This window comes from Gallinula chloropus (genome assembly GCF_964237585.1).
Source record: "Gallinula chloropus genome assembly, chromosome: 1".
Lineage (NCBI taxonomy): Eukaryota > Metazoa > Chordata > Aves > Gruiformes > Rallidae > Gallinula > Gallinula chloropus.
The window spans coordinates 205,974,026-205,994,488 of record NC_140085.1 but is presented as its reverse complement, the minus strand read 5'-3'; the positions used below and the strand labels follow the sequence as shown (position 1 = coordinate 205,994,488).

The 20,463-nt window shown below is 44.1% G+C and overlaps 1 protein-coding gene across 1 annotated transcript in view; it reads right to left on the bottom strand.

Moving 5' to 3' along the window:
* Nucleotides 1-18,936, bottom strand: part of DDX10 (DEAD-box helicase 10) — a gene marked incomplete at its 5' end in the record, with an annotated part of 192,939 nt that extends 174,003 nt beyond the window's left edge. Inside the window, 8 exons of the mRNA XM_084278626.1 lie at nt 638-800; nt 2,023-2,149; nt 4,867-5,056; nt 6,180-6,300; nt 6,736-6,894; nt 8,578-8,708; nt 8,914-8,974; nt 18,736-18,936. Of these exons, the coding sequence (XP_084134752.1) occupies nt 638-800; nt 2,023-2,149; nt 4,867-5,056; nt 6,180-6,300; nt 6,736-6,894; nt 8,578-8,708; nt 8,914-8,974; nt 18,736-18,936 (1,153 nt within the window). The remainder of the gene's footprint in view (nt 1-637; nt 801-2,022; nt 2,150-4,866; nt 5,057-6,179; nt 6,301-6,735; nt 6,895-8,577; nt 8,709-8,913; nt 8,975-18,735) is intronic.
* Nucleotides 18,937-20,463: the final 1,527 nt, after the last annotated feature.

The window sequence follows — 20,463 nt, the reverse complement described above, 5'->3', positions numbered from 1 at the left end:
CTGTCATGATCTAGCACATAATGACCAGAGGAAAGAAACTCAAAACAAAACAGTTCCTATAAATATTGTTGCTTTTCCCCTCATCTATCTTTCTGCCTATTTAAGAGTACAGACCTATAATGTCATTAAACTTTCTTCAGATTTTCATTTCCACATCCTGGTAGGTTCGTCATTTTTCATATCCTTTGGAATAATCCACAGGATACAGGCACATCAGAAATACTTCAAGCTGTTGAAATACTGCCTGAAGGCATGTAGTAAGCAAATACATCACCTCCATTTTCTCTTGCTGCAGATATTTGTGACAGAACATGGCTGGTTAAAATAGAGGACAGAAAGGAGGGCAGAAATCTTCCACCAACTACCAGACTAACAAATGAAGTACAAAACTAATGACAACATAGGTCTTTCTGGGGCCAAAAAAAGAAACAAATAAAGCACAAATTAAGTGGGGCCCTTCAATAAATGGCAGAACTCTAAGAAGCATCATTCTTCTGAGCTACCCAATGAGCTCTTAAGGAAACTACAGCTTCATTTCTCACAAATCACGTTGTTCTTCAGAGCGTTAAGTCTGATAAAGTCTCCATAGGGTTAAATCATGGCTTTGTGAATAACTATTGCTTCTACAAGTACATACCCAGGCCACGAGCTGCAATATCTGTAGCAAAGAGTACTGCTGCCTTCTTCCGAACAAAACAAGTGTAGACCTCCATTCTTTTCATCTGCTGCTGCTTGCCGTGGAGCGCCAGCACGGGAAGACCAGGCTGAAGCTTACAGAACACTCTGAACAGATACTGGACCTACCCAACAAATCAGGGGAGGGGGGGAAGAATTGCCAGGAGATGTTGAACTTGTTAACATCAGTATATTGCAACTGCCTTAGCAGTTTATCTACATCAGAGACAACGGATGTTATTTTGAGCCTGTCACACGCCCAGCTACCAAAAGAGGAAATGAACTATGGCACTCAAGATTGGCATGCCTTTTGATGGCTCTTCCTAAAAGGAACCAGAGTAGGTAACAGCAAGAATAACTTGAGACATGACAATTTAGGATGTATGCAAGAGACCAAAGTGTTGGAAGTCCATCAGAAGCTCTGCTTTTAGACAGTACTGGAGGGTGCAGTGTTTTACGCTTGCACTCAAAGAAGTCTACAGTCTTGATTTACTATTTAAAGCTTCAACAAGTTTTCTTACAAAAGCAGTAAGTAGTACTCTTACATACAGTACCATATTGCAGCATTATTTTATTATTATTTTACAGCAGGCAATTATCTAATTTTTTTTAAGAAAACAGGTACAGCAACTGTTCATGTTGCAGTGACAGCTGCAGCTCAGAGAGCTTACATACAACTAAGCCTACCACCTCACTGGACTCACCCCACCAACTGCAGAACAAAAGGATTGTAACCTTTTGCACAAGAACCACAATGAATATTTACTGCACCACTGCATGTTGTAAAATATTCCATACATACAGCAGTTACAGGAATAAATACCTGTGCCACACAAATAACTTCAACAAAACAGTCCTTGGACATCCATACCAGTGGATGTTGGAAGGATTACTTCCTATATACCCCTAAGAAATCCCTTTCCCTGCACTGCTTCACAACGATGATTTCTTACTAAGGCAGCCTTACAAGCTTGTAAAGAAAGTAGGTACAACTATTAAAATACTCTGTACAACTATGAAACGTGTCAAGAGACAATACTGAAATAGCTGGTCCTCAGTGACATGATTTTTAGCATTCATTTTGAACAGCAGAGCACAAACATGACTTGGTACACTGAAGTCTCCAGGACCTTCCTGCATCAAAATTGGCTCATGGCGCTTCCCAGCAGCCAGGCCCTGCATGATAGAGCTACAGGAGTAGGTGATGTTTGGTTCCTCTCCCAATTTCCTGTTTCAAACTAGTCCAGTTGCAAACTCTAGTGCCTCAACTTCTACGTGATTATCTTTATTGTAATAGTCTTAACATGCTACAGGGTGATGGGGGGGAGAGGAGGGGAAAAGCCATACCTCTTTACAGCTTGCAAAAAACACAATGCTCTTCTTTTTCAAGTGACTTCTCAGGAAAGAATATAACATGTTCACTTTTTGCTGAAGCTCACAAACAACGTAATTCTGATCCAAAGTTGCTGGGGTACTAGAAAAAGGAAAAAATAAAAGAATAAAACAATAAAGGGGGAGGGGAACTCAATAAAAAGGTCACTTAGATACCATTAGTCCCCATAACATTAAAATGAGAGAGAAAAGAAGGGAAGAGACAGAGCATACAGGCATGCAATATCTACAAAGCTGTCTGTCCTTTCTTTTAAGTCACGAGTGTCTGACAAATACCCAGAAAAAGAAGGTTTTAAAAAAAAAAAAAAAAATCACTCTGGAAAGTTCTCTCACTTTGAGGTACGAGTCTTCATAGCTACACTAGAAAGCTACTACTGAAAGATGAATCAATTTCCATACTAAAAGCCAGTGGGGAGGAGGGAATGACTTTTGACATTACTTCTAAATTCATTTACTACTAGCAATCCAAACTCTTTCCATGTCTAAGCAGCGACATTCAAATTGCCTTGACTTAAAATGCAATTTTGTCTATTAGCCCTATTAAAGCATCATTTGTGCTTAAGGCAATGTCAAAACAGAGTCTAATCATACACCAAAAAAAAGCATTGATGTACTTCTGCTGATTACACCCTGACATGCAAAATGACTTTGTAAAGATTCAAATTGTCATCTTAACTCACCTTTCCCTTCTTTACAAAATAAGCTAAACTAAAAAAATTAAATTCTTTGGCATATTTGCCCTTGAAATACATCTAAATGCTCATCTCTCCCAGTTCCTCTGCTTCACCTTGAGCAGACCAAGGGTATTCAAAATTACTTTATTAAAGGTATAGCTTGGGAGGATGAAATTACAAGACACTGTTCCAGTTCTGCTACTCAATCTGAATTATGCCACAGCACCTTTTGCTTTGTAAGTCTTTCAGAAGAATCTGTTTCATAAGGCAAGAATCTGTTGTATACTAAGGCAATAAATTCTAAATCTAATGAATACTTTTTTTTTATTCAGTTTATTCTCTAACTGCATTCTCCCAAATATTCTTTTAAAAATGTAATTTAAAATAGACTGCACAACAAATGTGAGATCTGCCAAACAGATGTATAGTCAGACCTCAAAAGGAAGACTACAGGCTAGCCTTTTACACCATTTTCTGCTATAAGGCTATTAACCATACCTTTTTTTTTCAGGCTATCACGCTTACTTAAGATGCCTTTGATAGTACTACTGATTAAAAAAATTACTTGCAGTACAATACAGAGATAATCAAATCAAATAGTTAAAGCTGCCTCAGGGTTCAGCCCGACTCTGCTGTTCATTTGCCGATTTCTCATTTGCTCTTGGGAGAGCCATTCTTCTTCACTGTGCTTCACCTTTCTCCTGCATCTTACATATGGAAATATATGTACACTTCACAGAAAAGTAGGAACAAAAAAAAAGTCATACATGTTCATAAGCAATTTGACACTTAGGTGACAGGACCCACAGAAATGCCAAATACTAAATAAATTAAGATCCTGAAAGAAACAACATGCATATTTTTTCCCTGAGTAACACAATAAACTTTTTGAGCTTGGCAGACCACAGGGTTCCCTTTTTGCAAGGCCCTCCTGTTCTTATGCAAACACGATGGCATGACCAATTTATTTTGTGTCCACAGTAAACCCAGCACACCAGGAAGGCACAAGACTTGCTGCACATGGACCAATGCCACACGCTTTCTTTTGGGTGCTTCAAACCAAATACACAAACAAGACTGCCACGCTGCACTTTCCCAACAGAACAGCATTTCCTTGGAAAGCCAGATTTATCACACAGAAAAATTGTGCTTGTGCAACACAACCGGTGTTTCTGCAGAGCACGTGCACACGTGTTTCTGCAAGGAAGCCAAACAACACACAAGCAAGTCAGAAGCACGTGCTACAGCCAGGACACTACTCCATCCAGAGTACAACCCACTATGAAAATTTCCTGTCTGTAAAGCTGCCTGAGGAACCAAAAGGCAAGTGCAGGTTCAGCCTCCCTGCAATGAACCCACTATCAAAAACAGTGTGGCCAGCAGGTCCAGGGATTGTGCCCCTGCACTCAGCATTGGTGAGGCCACACCTCAAGTGCTGTGTGCAGTTCTGGGCTCCTCACCATAAGAAGGACATTGAGGTCCTCTAGCGAGTCCAGAGAAGGGCAACCAGGCTGGTGAAGGGGCTGGAGGGCAAATCCTATGAGGAACGGTTGAGGGAGCTGAGCATCTTTAGTCTGGAGAAGAGGAGGCTGAGGGGAGACCTTATCACTGCCTACAGCTGCCTGAAGGGAAGTTGTAGAGAGGTGGGCGATGGTCTCTTCAGCCAGGTGACAGGAGATAGGACAAGGGGAAATGGCATGAAGCTGCACCAGGGCAGGTTCAGATTAGATGTTAGGAAAAAATTTTCTACTGAAGGAGTTGTCGGGTCCTGGAACAGGCTGCCCAGGGAGGGGCACATCCCTGGATGTGTTTAAAAGACGTGTAGATGAGGTACTTAGGGATATGGTTTAGCATAGGATGGGAACAGTTGGACTTGATGATCTTAAAGGTCTTTTCCAAACTTGTGATTCTGTGATTCTCTGAATCAGCCAGAAGCAGCACCCTCTCATCTGGAAACCCCTTGCTTCCAGGAAAGCATACAAGATCAGACACTGCAGGAAGGAAGATTCACGGCATAACTTCTGTTTCGAGGAACTGACAGTCAGAAAAACAGTTAAGCAAGGTCATCATCTGTTTAAACCTGCACCCTGGCAGAAATAAAATTATACTGATTATCCCAACATACCTGAACTTGGCTTTCTCATGAACCCAAACATACTCCGGATCTTTCAGACTCAGCCGTGCAAGATCCTTCACTGATTTTGTTTGTGTTGCAGAAAAAAGCAAGGTCTGGCGTTTCTTAGGTAGGTTTTCTATGATTGCATTCATTGTATCAGCAAAGCCCATGTCCAGAATTCTATCAGCTTCATCAAGAACTGAATTGAGAGATAGTTTGAAAAAAAAAAAAAGAAAATTAGGTCTTAACTTTATTTATGTAAAAAAAAATCATGTTAAGTCCATATAGTACAAAATCCCATGCCTACTTCAGCTGCAGGGGTTAGCTTAATTACTGCATATAACAGGATTCGCTTTAGCTATTCATGTACTCCATAAAATACCTTTTTTTAAAAAGCTGCAATAGAAGTCATAGCATTTCCCATAATCTATGCACTACAGCCCTCAGTTTCACATGCTGAAGCATAAAAGATCAGCATTTCAAGTAAACGGTTCAGCAATTTGCAGACAGACTGCAAATTACAAGCTCCCTGTCCTATTACTGAAACAAAAGCATGGAACATAAAACAGTGCTGCACTATTCCTGACAGCACAAACCAGACTCTCCTGTACCTGAATCTAGCATTGAAAACACAGGCAATAAACTGAGTACCAGAGAGACAAAACTAAGGAAAGGATTTATGTTTAATGCAATTCCTGTCTAACTGCCATGAACTGTGCTAAGCATAGCAAGCATAATTTCACATTTTATCAGCTTCATTAGCTTCTTAATTGCTTCTAAGTTCCTCAAGCTATGCTAAAGATATGTTAGCGGCAGGCAAACTTTTTCATTACCCTGAAATCTTTATTCAAGTTGGAAGGATGCAAAGAAACAATGTTACAAGGCTAACAAACAATGAGAGGAGCAGCAATGTGTTTTAAAATTCAAAGAAAAATGTTTTCTAGACCTGGCCCAAAATACACACATTGCAATGGGTATTCCATATAGTTAGTTTTAATGTCAGGAAAAACACAAGAGCCATACCCAGCACAGAAAGGCCAGCGTTAGCAGCAACAGATCTAAAGGATTCTGTGGAACACTACATTTGGTTTTTGGTTGCTTACTAACTCACCTACTTGTTCTCACCATCCTAAGGAAGGTGTGCTCAGCAGCTGTTTGAGAGAATGTATACACAAGAAAGGGGGTTTCTTGTTTTCCATTTAAACTTGTGTGAATTTAAATGTCATTTCATGTACATACCATGACTAGGACAAGCTCTCTGCCCAAGGAAGTGCTCCACACAATTACTAACTGAGCATTTCTGAGTACTTGCAATTACTTACTCAACATTTGCAGATCAGATGCGTAGAAATACGAAGTTTCATCCATGTGCTGTAGCAGCCGTCCTGGAGTGCAAATTAGCATATTTATGTGGTGGATTCTTTCAGACTCTTCTTTCAGATCCTGAAAAGGAGTTAAAGCAGCTTAGCTCTAGTTGTTCACACCAGATGCCCAGTCCGGAGATGACCGGGCCGGCTTCACCTGCTGGTAGTTTTTAGGGATGATAGTCAAGGATCAGCCTTTCCTCTCTCTACAGAGATATCACAGTTTCTTCAGCATGCTCACGCTTGTGGCTTGAGCAACAAATACGTCAGGATAATCTAAATTAACTGGATCAGCAGGAAGGTCCATCCAGTCATGTAACCTGTAAAGACTGTAAACATGCAAGAGCTTCAAAAGACACAGAGTACACCGACAGGAAAACAAGTGGATCATTGATAGGTTCCCATTAACTACTTGTTTCCTTCATTTTGCATTTCCAGGGTTTCCTTCCTAAACCAGCACTCAACACAGCATTCATTCAAGTTTCCATCCAGCAAACTCCAGGAGAGGACCCACCTTTCCTCCAATGATAAGGCCAGCTGAGAACTCATGATTCTTTCCCACTTTACGCAGCACCTTGAAGGTTTGATAGGCCAGCTCCCGCGTAGGTGAGATTATCAAAACTCCCAGTCCATCCGCTGAAGTCCACTGATGGCGATACAGGAGTTCCAAAGCCTGAAAACAATTCCCATATACTTGTTATTAAAGCCTCAGGATGAAAATACATAACAACAAATTTGTAACAAAAAGTGTAATTTAAAAAAAAAAGATATTAACCCATCCAATTACAATAATGACCTGAAGAAACATCAGTATCCATTTCACAGAGTTTGATTATGCATCAGTTGTAACTGATGGTAATGATACTTGTTGTAGCAAAGTTCTCCAGTACCAACCCATGACAGACAGCAATGGGTGGTAAATCATATATATTTATTGCACAATTAATCCTACTCTGCTAAATGCTGAAAATAAAGCCTTAATCATTTACATGAGAATAGAGATAAGATTTAGAAAAACACAAGAAACTTCCCTGCTTACAAGGTTTTGTGGGAACCTGACTCAGAATGAGCAACTAGAAGAAAGCAAATTATTGCAGCTTTAATTTCAGTTTCAGGCTTGAAGCAGTACTCCCCACACATCCTATGGACAGAGCATTTCAACTACGGTGGCTGTAAACCTCAGGCCAGGATTATTCTTCCTCTGGCGAATTCACACTGCAGAAACATTGTCTTACCCAGCTAATCCTAACACAGTGGTTTCACAGGTATGAATACCTAAAGCATTCAGAAATACTGAAAGCTGTTAAGAACCCTTGTGCAATTATTTTATCACTTTTCATCTCTCCAGCTCCTCTTATCGCTTTGCTCTCCTAAAAATGCTTCAAAATAAGTATGCAAAACAAAGTTCTTCTAGATTAACTAATTGAGCAATTTCACTTGTTTCTCAAGTATTTCTCAAGTTCCAGACTATCATCTGAAGCCACCTACATTTTTCATTCTTCACTAATAATTTTTAAGAAAGCATAAAGCACAAATCTAACAAGAGTGGGTACTGAAAACACCTGCTGCTGTTCCCAGGTACTGACAGAATAGACTCCAAAGAAAGTTATGCTTACAAAAATGCAAATAAAAAACCCAAAACCCCTCCATAATCAAAGTGACATTTCTTTTTCCCTTTATCTAATCATAACATGATTGGTTTTGCATCCACTTATACATGCATTTTAAGCAAACATCTCAATTATACTTTTAACTTAAAGAAAGGAAATGCAGAGCATGATTTTTGAGTAAAGCAGTAAAAGAAGTATTATCCATGACAGGGGTTTTCATCCTTTTTTTTTTCCATTTGCCCCTGGAAGTGATTTCTAAGAAGTCCACCAAAGGCAACAATGAAATGGAAGTGTACAACCACCAAGCTTAAGTTTGTTATATAAGGTGCAAATCCTAAAATTTTAAAGTGTTGAAAATCACTTGTCAAAAAGTCTAAGGAGCTAAAGAAATGTCACCATTCTATTCCATACAATAAGCTTTCAAGTTTTAAAAGAATTGGACAACTAGAGTTACACCAGTAAAACCAGACCCCTGAGAAAAAAAAAAAAAAACAAAGCACTTCCTAAATCACACCAGGTCTATTAATGTAAGGATCAAAATGACATTTTTAAGTGTCAGGATATTCCTAGGGCCAAAAATATACTTCTTTCAGAACCTGAAGCAGCTTTATTAAATTAGTATCTGAGCTTTCCTGGAACATTTAGACCAGCTGAACAATACCTTTTCTATTAACCTAAGCTGTAAACATCCAATACTTCCCGGGTAACTTCATTTAAATACAAATGGAAGGACATAAATTACTTACTGGTATAATGAAAGCCAAGGTTTTGCCTGATCCAGTCTTTGCAGCTCCAAGTACATCTTTACCTTGTAAAGCCAAACCTATGGTTTGCCTCTGTATCTCTGTTACCACGCGATACTGAGCTTCCTGCAATCCTAGTATTTGCAGTGTGGGAAGAAAAGAGGAGGGGGGGGAAATCTTTATTTTTGTCTTGCCCAGAGCTATATTCCTGTGTTTAGAAAACACTGGACATGGCAATACTTACCTAAAATTTAGTTTAAAGCATAAAAAATGTTCATATGTAGATAAATAATATATTCAATTTTACTTAAATTGCTTTCAAAGAAAACTTATACTCACCTTTTAGGGTTTTCTTTGACAATGGAAAATCTGAAAACCTTTGAATTTCACTTGCATTTATCTGAAACAAAGTTAGTTTAATCAGTGCTTACAATCTAAGTATAACAGAGAAATTAAATAGCATTCTTTAAGTTCTTGTTAACATAAAATAGTAGGAGTTCAGATCCAAGTTAGCTGGTCAGGCAATCTCTACTAGTTTGACATAAACCAAATTGCTCTTCTACCATAAAGTGTTATGGTGAGTAATAAGACACACTTTAATCATGCAGGATAATAGCACAACTTCAACCTCAAGTCATCATGAAATCCAGAACAATTCAGGCTGAAAAGAACCTCAGGAGGCCTCTGTTCCAACCTCCTGCTCATGCAGGTCAGCTCAGGTCAGGTCAGGCTGCTCAGGGACTTCATTCAAAGACAGCTCTGGGCAACCTGTGCTTCTGTCTGACTGTCCCCACAGGGGAAAACCAATCCAGAGTAAGTGTCTATTCTGTCAACTTACAGAATGGCTGTCTCCCATTCTTCCACCCTGCACCACCTCCTCAGTGATCTCCCCAGTGGCACTGCTCTAAGGTCCTCATCCCAACCCCAAAGCCATTTCTGCGCAAGACTGACAAACCCAGCTCCCCCAGCCTCTTCTCACAGGGCCAGTGCTCCAGTTCCCATCATTTCAGCGGCCCTCCACCAAACTGGATACACTCCATTGATGTATTTTTCTTATTAAGGGGTGCAAAACTAAGTGCAGTATATGGGGGTGCGGGGGGAGATTTAAAAATTTTAAAACATTTTTAAAAGATCCTACAGTATGGAAGTAAGCTCTCAATTTTCTACAGTGCAGGGTGTCACAAGCCCAGGCACAACCTGCAATTAAACCTCATGCTGAGCATTTCATGTACATACAATATCTCCAAAAATCACAACTTCTGTAGCCTTTTCTCCAAAACTGTCTCAGTCAGACTAACCACCAACAGAGACTATAAGAAAAATTCTATGGCAAAACACATAACTAGACAATTATTATCACCTGGCCTTCAACACCTCCAGACTGGATGGGGCTTTGGCCAACCTGGTCTATTGGAAGGTGTCCCTGCCCATGTCAGGGGGGTTGGAACTGGATAATCTCAGAGATCCCTTCTAACCCAAACCAGTCTGTGATTCTCTATTTCATATTTCTGTATGGGTGCAGTAAGCACCGAGTTTGTGATTCGTGGACACTAAGCATAAAGTCATTTCCTGGGAATATATCCACAATTAGAAAACTGTGGAGGCTACTGCAAATGGAGTAATGACAGTTATATCCCATAAAATGGAACTCTGAGCTCTTACCTCTCTTCTTTTTTAACCATTCTGGCTTTAAAAAAACCCCAAAGCAAAAGACATTACCTTGCTGCACAGTTCACAGCCATCATCATCTTCTGAAAGACAGAAGCTCACCTGCAGTTGTGACAATTTAACCCTTATGGCTTCCACCCATAGAGGCAGACTTCACCTGCAAGGACCACACGCTAACACTGCTTGCAGCCTCCATGCAGCCTTACTAAAAAGAACTGTCCTTCTCCTATCTGTATTTTCAGGTCCCCTGAAGCAAGGATGATGAAGTGTATTCCAGTTGCTGTATGAGATCAGACATCACGGAAGCCGGTAAATGTTCTGCAGGTAGAGGCCTGGTAAGCAAACCCTCTGAGAATTACCTGCAGATAACAAAGACATTTCTCCCCCATTCCACTGTGCCACTGTGACTCTACAGTGGTAGCATCAAGACTGTTTTACGTGTACTTATCATCATGTTACATGATTAACGACTCAAAGACCCCACAAGAATCATGGGTATGACGCTGGGGAAGGAGCCCCACTGACGTCATCGCTGCTCATGGAGTTCAAGCACCCTGACTCAGCTGCTCCCTGCACCACCACAGGACAGCAGTCAGCTCAGGGTCCCTGGGGGAACCAACCCCTCCCCAGGAGACCCTGCAGGCCAGCAGGGGTCAGCGCCTGCAGGGGCCTGGGACCTGCCGGGGGGCTCTAGGGGAAAACCTTCAGGGGCCGTTGTACAACTCCTTATGGGGTGTTTTACGGGGGCTGTGGGAATGCAAAGGACTTCTTATGGGATTTTTAGGGGAAAGATCAAAAGACAGGGATGGGGGGAACAAGGTGGACTGGGGAGGAACCAGCAGGAGAAAACAGAAGAAAAAGGAGATAAAAGGTGCTGGCTGGTGCTAGGTAACCACCAGCTGGTCAGTGTGCTTGTCTGGCAGAGCTCTGCACCACATCACCACCTCTGGCCCAACAGTCTTACTAGTTACTCTTACATAACAGGAAGAATCATTATTTACTACAGTAGTTACCCTTACATTCCTTGCATCTATCTTCTGTGTGGGCCCACCCTCTCTTCTGACCCTGTGTGAGAGACCACCTGTGGGCAGCAGCACGAGAGCCGAGTGCCGGCAACCAGAGCAGGACCAGAACCTGAGGCTGGAGGTGCCGGTACCTGGGGAAACAGGGGCCTGGGGGCAGCTCTGGGGCAGACTGAGTAGCTAGAGCCAGCTACCAGAGGAGACACACATTTCCTCTATGTGGGTCCCTATTTCATGAGCAGATGTTAAACCTGATCAGAGGGAGAGGAACACAGCCTGCCACCCGTGCTATACATGCTCGCCCTCACTGCAGGCTGGTCCTAGGGACCCAGGACTGCAGCAATATACCCACCTGGGACAGGAAGAGCCCACCTATGCCCTAAAGCACCTCTAGCACCTGGCATAAATATTTTTTTCGAGTTGTCCTACAAGGTACAAAACATACTGAAATGTCATTAATTGCCCCTATAGCCATTAATTTTCTTCTCAGTGTGCATCTACCTCTAGGGCACACTTGAGATCTGTTAATTATACACACACAAAAGAGCCCCTGAGTTGAGTCCACGAGCTGGCTGAATCATTTACAAAAATGTTGAGATGTCAAGCAGAGATCTTAAGAAAAATTTAATCCTTTCAAGTCTGTTCCACCTGATAGGAGATCATCAAGAGACGTGGACAGCTTCCATGGGAAAAATAATAATCAACAGTAGCAGGGCAGGAAAAAGAAACACACCAAGCTCAGGGTGGGAGAAAGGGAGAGACTACGGTGTCTGTAAAATATCAAACTCCAAACTTGGAACTTACATAACTTGTGTGTTTCTAATGGGCATCCTTTATCTCTAACAGACTGCTGACAGTGATCAAGCAGAATGGTCCTCAGATGTTCCTGATAACAATTCCAGGGAAGGCCTCTAATGAAGAGCTACTGAGCTGTCGGATCAGCCTTATATTTCCTTGAAGTACCAAGTCTTCTAATAGGCTCTGCCTATTAGAGAAAACCACACCATTTTTTTTCTGAGGGCTTATACCTGCTTAAAGCCCCTAGATCAGAACATTGCTCTTTCCAGCCTAGTTGTCTCTAGTAAAAACAAGAACAGTAATTTAATGCATGAATTTCATCTCCAGATAAAAGGTAATAACACTCTTATTACAAAACATTTTTGACATATTTCAAGCCAAAGCTCTTACAAGATAGGTTTCACACTATCTATCTCTGTGTCCTAGCAGAGCAATTAAAACTTCTGCCAAACATTACTTAGAAATCTTAAAAGTGAAGAAGCACATACTTTGAGCTAGTACATTTCTAGAAGGCTGGGGAGGGAACTCCTATCAGAAATCACCATTTAAAAAAGTTTTTTTTTTTTTGCTTTCACAAATTGGAATTTCTGACAAATATTTCCAAACTCAGAGGCTAATTTTGAGGATACTACGTACCACATGCAATGCTGCTTTATTGGGCTAATGCCCAAACTTACTATTCTGTATGCTAAAGGACTGCAGCTCGGGGATGTGCACAGGGTTGCTTTTCATTTCAGCCAGAGGCTGTCCCTATAGGAAAACAGTATGCCTACAGGATATTACTATATTAATGGCATTAAAAAAGAATCCAAGCAGTCCATTAAGTGCAACTAAAGGGTCAGATTTTAATAGGTTTGTGACACATGAAATAGGCTATTGCAGCAACATGAAATTGTTCTCAATAGTTAAGCTCTCCTAAATGTTTCTGTGGTCAACTTCTTTTTAACTCTAGATTGCCCAGGAAGAACTGGTGTATTAATCACAAAGGAGACAAAGAGTGTTCTGATCTTCTACCCTAAACACCTCTATAAATCAATTTAAAAATCATTACATGCATAAGCCTAGTTCTTTTAAAGATTTCCAAGAAGTAAAAAAGTTACAACAGTATTAAAAGAGCAAGGCACAGGAACGTTAGGAAAAGTTTTGTCTTAAAGCTTACTGTATTATTTCTCAGCCCTACAAACTTCCAGGAGCAAAAGAATGACCTGCTGCAGTACCTTTAAATTCCAAAGACACCAGTTTATTTTTAAATAAAATCCAAATGGCAGGTGTAAGAAGGACTACCATCAGAGGCAGATATTCTGATAGATCTATTCCATACCTACATGTACCAGGGGGAACAACAGCAATTTCTACATAGTTTGTTTCCCTGTCAGAAGCCATTACCTCTTCTAACCTGCTGGGAATCTGCACTTGTGAGCTCTCTTTATCTATTCTAGGTGAGAGCAGCCAGCTCATTTCAAATACTTCAAATGGTATTTTGACATGAAGCAGACTAGAGAGAGTTTACACAAACAGCTCCCCAGCACACTGATTAGCGAACAGCTTTTCACACACACAACTAGATGGAGCAGTGTTTATCAATAGCCTTTCAGTTAGGCAACAAAGTCACTGGATCAAGACATAACAGATCACCTGTGAACACATAACAGAAAGTTCTAAAAAGATTTGAACACAGTGAAACTAAATTCCCTGTTTCCTCTCCATGCTGCCACACATTTGTCATCACATGTCAACAAATGACTAAAAAAAAAAAATCCAGTAAAAAAGTATCTTGGTTATCTCTTTATTGTTTAATTTTGTCTTGGTTCTCCATTGCAGTCATTCACTGGAAATTACAGACAATGCAGTCCCAGAGAGAGGACAAAGTGGATATTCAGCAGCCATGCTACCCCTATTCCATGCCACATACAAGATGACAAAAGCAGATGAATACCTAACCCACCCACAGTCTGCGTGCCAGAGACCCCCACAGCGCTCCTCATAGTTAGGAGCTTACCAAAGAGCTTTCCAATTCTCTCATTCTTGTCAAAGGATCTGCCCCATGCAGAACTCACTGGAGACCCCTGAAGATCCAAGCACGTGGCAATTCCTTCGCAGTCCCCACCCTCACTATAACTATGTCCAGGGTAATAGGGAAGAAATTGCAGAAGACCAAGGAGAAAGCCCAGTCAGGGACCAGAAAAGGAGAGAAGAGAAAAGGACTGAGGGCAGGAAGTCAAGTGGGGATCCACCTGTACGTTCACAGGCAGGAGACTCTTAGAGCAAGATGACAGCAAAACCCCAGAAGAGCTGAAACCAGGAGCCCCCAAAGCTGTCTTAATGCAAACACACACTTGCCCCATCTTCATCCTGATGGATACTCACTCACCCGACCACTCCCAGCTGCTTTTGTTAAACCTCCACATATACACACAAACACAACCTCCCACCACCCACTTCTCACCTCCGCTCCCTCAAGCTCCCCAGAGACCCAGAATTATCACCCAAGTCCCCGACACAGATGTATGTGCAGACATGCACATTGGTGACACAAAGGCATCCAAACATATTCACACAGCCACACAAACAGCAAAGGAATGCAAGTACCTATGGAAGCAATTGATAGACATGACTATAAGGCCAGTACAAACAGAACTCTATGTAAGTATCAAATGTACAGGATGTGCTTCAGGGAAAAGTGGCTGCATTTAAATATTATGCAAAATACTTAAGGTTAGGAGTAGAGGATCAGAGTACTGTAGAAAATCAGAATGGGGATTACTCAAACTAAAAAGTCTGAGAATTGCACAGGTACCTACCACAGTCCAGACATATCACCCTAAAATTCACAAGGATATGAAACGAATACTGACCTCACTCTGGAAATGCTGGGGTTACATCACTCCTTTAAGGAATGTAGTTTCATTATTAACTCACTACTTCTGTTAATCAACTCTCCTGCTTACATACATCCATGAGAAACACAGCCATACCCCACTATCTGCCAAGCATGCACTCCTGTGGGGTGGAATGACAGATAGCAAAGCGATTTTTCCCCATAAGAACTAGTGCAACACATAGGGGTGGCTGTGGGGATTCAGTGCCTGCCTACAGCATAAATATGTCAATGCTGTGCATGGGGAGAGCAAAGAGGCAAAGGCAGCATTAAGTGCAAGAAATGCCAGCTTCCCAGAGATCATTTTTCAAAGTATTTCTGTCACTCCATCTCTCAGACCTAACGCCCAAGATTAATCTTTTACTTCAAGTGTTCCTGCTGCCTCCTTCTAATCAATTAGATATTTTTTTTCTAGTGCTGTCATCCTCCTCAAATGGTGCCTGTAGGTAAGAGGTTTGATGAGCAAATGATAGATGAATTGGGGTCATGTTTGGCCATTCAGTCACACAGATGGCTGCAATGCACTCCAGAAAGCCAGCATCTCCTCCAGCTGATGCTTCTGGTGATCCTGATCTTGCCTCCCAATTCACCCATGCCATACATATGTAATTCCAGTACACAGGAGCAACGTACTACCAAAGCCTCTGCACACATGTACCTACAACATTAGAAGAAAAGCTAGCCCCTGAACTCAACCACTTTATGAGACTGAGTGATGGTGGCAAAGTATTCAATGGCCAGCGATGGGACTCTAAAACAAGGGACAGAGAAGAAAGAATAGCTAGATAATGCCATAGTACTCAAAGGTAATGAAGCAGCCTAACTTGCACGTGGCATTATCAAGTAAATGCAAGCTATTAACTCCTGATTTGACACACTCTTCTAATGTGATGTTTGCCTGTAGGACATCTCTATGGAGACAAATGTGTCCCATCTCCAACACTGAGAGACAGTCATACTGCCTGGTCAGAACAGCCAAATGTCACTGTCTACAACCACCACCTGCTTCAGTATCTTCCTCACTGTGGTCTCACCCACTCACTCCCCTCCTGAGGGTCTCACTGCCACCCATTCCATAGCCTGTCCAAAAGCAGTCCACCTAAACTCACTGAGACTGCAGTTACTGTCCTCTGTCTGGGAGAGAAAGGGCAGGAATGGAGAATCACCCCTGCCTCATGGAAGCGACAGTCCTTCTGCCTGCCACTGAGCACTATCACCCAACAAACCTCTTACCTACAGGCACCAGCAACAGTCAGAGGAACACCCCTGCCAACCAGGGGTGCTCCCCACCCCTGCCCAACACAATCCCCCTCACTGATCCTAGAATGGTCTGGATTGGAAGGGACCTCAAAGACCATATAGTCCTAACCCTCTACCATGGGCAGGGACACCCTCCACTAGACCAGGTTGCCCAAAAGCGCAACACAACCTGGCCTAGAACACTGCCAGGGAGGGGGCAGCCACAGCTTCTCTGGGCAGCCTGTGGCAATGTCTCACCACCCTAACAGTGTAGATTTTTTTTCTTATATCTTTTCTAAATCTCCCCTCTTTTACTTTAAAGCCATTGTCCCTTTTCCTGTCACCCCATGCCCTTATAAACAGCCCCTTCCCAGCTTTCCTGTAGGCCCCTTCAGGTACTGGAAGGCTGCTATAAGGTCTCCCCAAAACCTTCTCTTCTCCAGGATGAACAAACCCAACCTTCTCAGCCTGTCCTCACAGGAGAGGTGCTCCAGCCCTCTGTTAATCTTTGTTTCCCCCCTCCGGATTCGCTCCATGTCCTTATGTTTGGGACCCGAGAGCTGGACATGGTACTCCAGGTGGGTTCTCACCAGAGCAAAGAGGCAGAATCATCTCTCTGGTTGTGCAGTTTTTGATGCAGCCCAGGATACAGTTGGCTTCCTGGGCTGCAAGCACACACTGACAGCTCATGTTGAGCTTCTCATCCACAAACACACCCAAGTCCTTCTCCTCAGGGAGAGGATAAATCCACTCCCCACCCAGCCTGTAATTGTGCTTGGGATTAGACTGACCCATGTGCAGGACCTTGTACTTGGCCACACTGAACTTCATGCAGTTTGCATAGGCCCACATCTCAATCCTGTCAAGTCCCTCTGGACGACAGTCCTTCCCTCCAGTGTGTCAAACTTACCAACACCACCAAGCTGTGTGGTGACCCTGCTTAAGGTGCACTCAATCCCACTCTCCATGTCACCAAGTTTAACAGTGCCTGTCCCAGTACCAACCCCTGAGGAACACCACTTGTCACTGATCTCCCCTTGAGCACCGAGCTGTTGACCACCACTCTTTGAGCACAACCATCCACCCTTACCCACCAAGTGTCCCATCCATTAAATCCATGTCTCTCTCTCCAATTTAGAGACCAGCATGTCTTGCAGGACATTGTCAGATGCTTGGCACAAGTAGAGGACATTAGTTGCACCACCCTTATCTACCAGCACTGCAGCCCACTGTAGAATGCCACTAGATTTCTTAGGCATGATTTTCCCTTAATGAAGCCAATCACCCCCATACTTCCCATGTGCCTTAACACAAATTCTGCTGCATGATCTTGCCAGGTACAGACGTGGGACTAACAAGCCTGTAGTTCCCCACGTCTTGCTTTTTTCCCTTTTTAAAAATGGGGGTTACATTTCCTATTTTCCAGTCAGAGGGAAATTCACCAGACTGCCACACCTTCTCAAATATGATGGAGAGTGGCTTAGACACACCATCTACCAATTACCTCAGGACTCGTGTATGCATCTCATCAGGTCCTATGGACTTGTACACCTTCGGGTTCCTTAGATGGTCTTGAACCTGACCTTCTCCTAATGTGGGTGGTTCCTCATACTACCGCCCCAGCCTTTGCCTTCTGCAACTTGGGTGGCGTGGCGAGAGCACTTTCTTGTGAAGACTGAGGCAAAAAATTGAGTGCCTCAATCTTCTCCATATCCCAGGAAACCAGATTTCCCATTTCCTTCCAGTGAGGGCCCAGATATTCCCCCATCATCCTTTTATCACTGACGTGCCTAGAGAAACTTTTCTTGTCCTTGATGTCCCTGGCCAGATTTAATTTCATCAGAGCTTTCACATTCCTAACCTGATCCCTGGCTGCTTGGACAGTTTCAGGCTACCTGCCCTTCCTTCCAGCCTCTATAGGCTTCCTTTTTGTGTTTGAGTTTTCCCAGGAGCTGCTTCTTCCTCCATGCTGGCCTCCAGGCATTTTTCCCTGACTTCCTCTTTGCTGGGATGTATCACTCCTGAGTTTAGAGGAGGTGATCCTTGAATACCAACCAGCTGTCTTGAGCCCCTCTTCCCTCCATCACTTGGTTCCATGGTATTCAACCAGGCAGGTCCCTGCAGAAGCCACAGGCTGCTATCCTGAAGCCCGGTGGGGGGGGCTTGCTGTGTGCCCTCCTTGCTGAGAGCAGGGGGGCTGAAGTCACCCATGAGGACCAGCACGCTGCTCCTGTCTATGTAGAGGCCCCTGTCCCAGCCTTCCCTTTAATCCTGACTCACAAGCTGACGGTCGGCTCCTCATCTGCCCCAGACGGAGCTCCACGCACACCGGCCGGTCACCGACACAGATGGCGATACCCCCTCCGTCTCCCCTGCCTGTCCTTCCCGAAGACCCCTCTCTCCTCGCCCAGCCCTACACACACACCACACGAGGAGAGGGCCCGTTTCCTTGGCCCGCAGGCCCGCCACGCTGACCTGCGGGGTGCCCTCCCCGCCCTGCAAAGCCCCTCGCTCGCTCGCCGGCCCGGCCGCACCAGCCGCCCGCCCCTGCCGTACCTCGGGGTAGCGCTGCACCAGGCGGGCGATGCCCTCCCGCTCCACCTGCCACTCGGGCCGCTTCCTCTCCTTGCGCTGCAGCCGCAGCTTCGTGGTCCGCCGGGTGTACTTCTTCTTCCAGCGCTCGAAGCTGCGCACCGGGTCCATCGCCGCCGAGCCACCGTCGCCGGCCCGACCCATGCTGCTCCCGCCAGCCCGCATGGGACGCACCGGACCGCCGGGGGCGGGGCTGGGCGCAGGGAAAGGACGTCAGCTGCCCACGCCGCCGGAGGAGGGCTCTGCCCGGCCTCCGGAGTGGCGGGGCGGCCCCTGAGCCTGAGGGGCGGGGAGGGGGGGTGGAGTTTCGCAGGAGGCGGAGGATGGGCGCATTTCGTGCGGCATAGCGGGAAAGCGAGCTCCCGGCGGCGAACCCCGAACAGAAGAGCAGCACGCCTGTGGCGCGGCCGTAAATCCGCCCTGTGCTGCGCGGTGTCGGAGGGGGAGAGCTGGGGAAGCCTCCTAGTGCTCTGTCTGCCGAGTCACTGCGGGGAAATAAATGGCAGGTTTGGAAACAAAGCAGCTGAAAGACACACGGTGGGCCTCGTGTTTCAGGGACTGGCTTCAGGCTCCCGGTTCGTCGTGTGCTTCCACCCATCTCTGGTTGTGGCCAGCCTTCAGGGCCTTCGCTCAGCGCCGTGAGCTAGGCGAGGGGCTGCCAGGATAGAGCGGGCTCTGTAAGGGGCACATCGCTCTCAGAGTCACTAGATTTCATCAGCCTGCTAATTCATACTTAGGCTGTGTTATAAATGGCGGTGACAAATTGTTCGCTCCAGTTTAAAGTATCCAAATAGAATTGATTTGAGCAAGTGAGCAGCAGGCAGAAGCAGCGCTGGGCAGCCGTGGAGTCTCCGCTCCACCAACAGCGCGCACCCCAGCAGCAGACCGACCCGATATTTATGCAGTGAAACAATGAATAATCTATTAACACCTATACATAATTACTACCTAAACCCACCTACTCTCGCTTCACGTGTTCATTAGCTTATCAGTCCTTTGTGCTTGAGTAGATCCTTCCAAGAATTGTGAGCGAGGGTCTCTGGTGGTCCTTGGAAGAAAGCCATGAGTCGTCCTCATGATGTACTTCCAACTTTCACCTAGAATGTGAGGGTCTTGCAAGCTTGCAGTGTTGTAATCAGTCTGAGCTAATTTATGTCCTTGTTAGTCAGTTTTTTCTGATAGCAAGGGGATAAACAATGTATAGGTGGTGGATGCCACCCCGCCCTCAAATCCTTGTTCCCAGAGGTAGTGTGAGACTCTCACAAGTCCTTTGTTATGAAAAAGAAAGAAAAAGAAACAGGCTGTCTTGTCCTTCACAAGCTGTTAGTTCCCAGAGCTGCTTCCCATAACTATACTGCATAACTACACTACCTATATATCGTGAATCTATACCCTTACATCAATTGCGATTAATAACAGCTTAGTTACAAAGGTTAACATAGTTTAACTGCCTACTGGTTTGATTAACAAACTGATTATACAAGGTTTATAACAGGCTGTCTTTATGCACATGGATTCTTACCGCCTTCCTACCAGTGTCCTGTCCTGCGTCCCACTGCAGAAGGCAAAAGGCTGGACAACCTTTCGGACCCATCCTGGAGGCCTGGGAGCCTGCCAAGGGCCAGGAGCCACCCATTGTTTTCCCTACTGTCCTCTTATCCCAAGGGGCTTCCTTGAGAAACAGCCAATGGC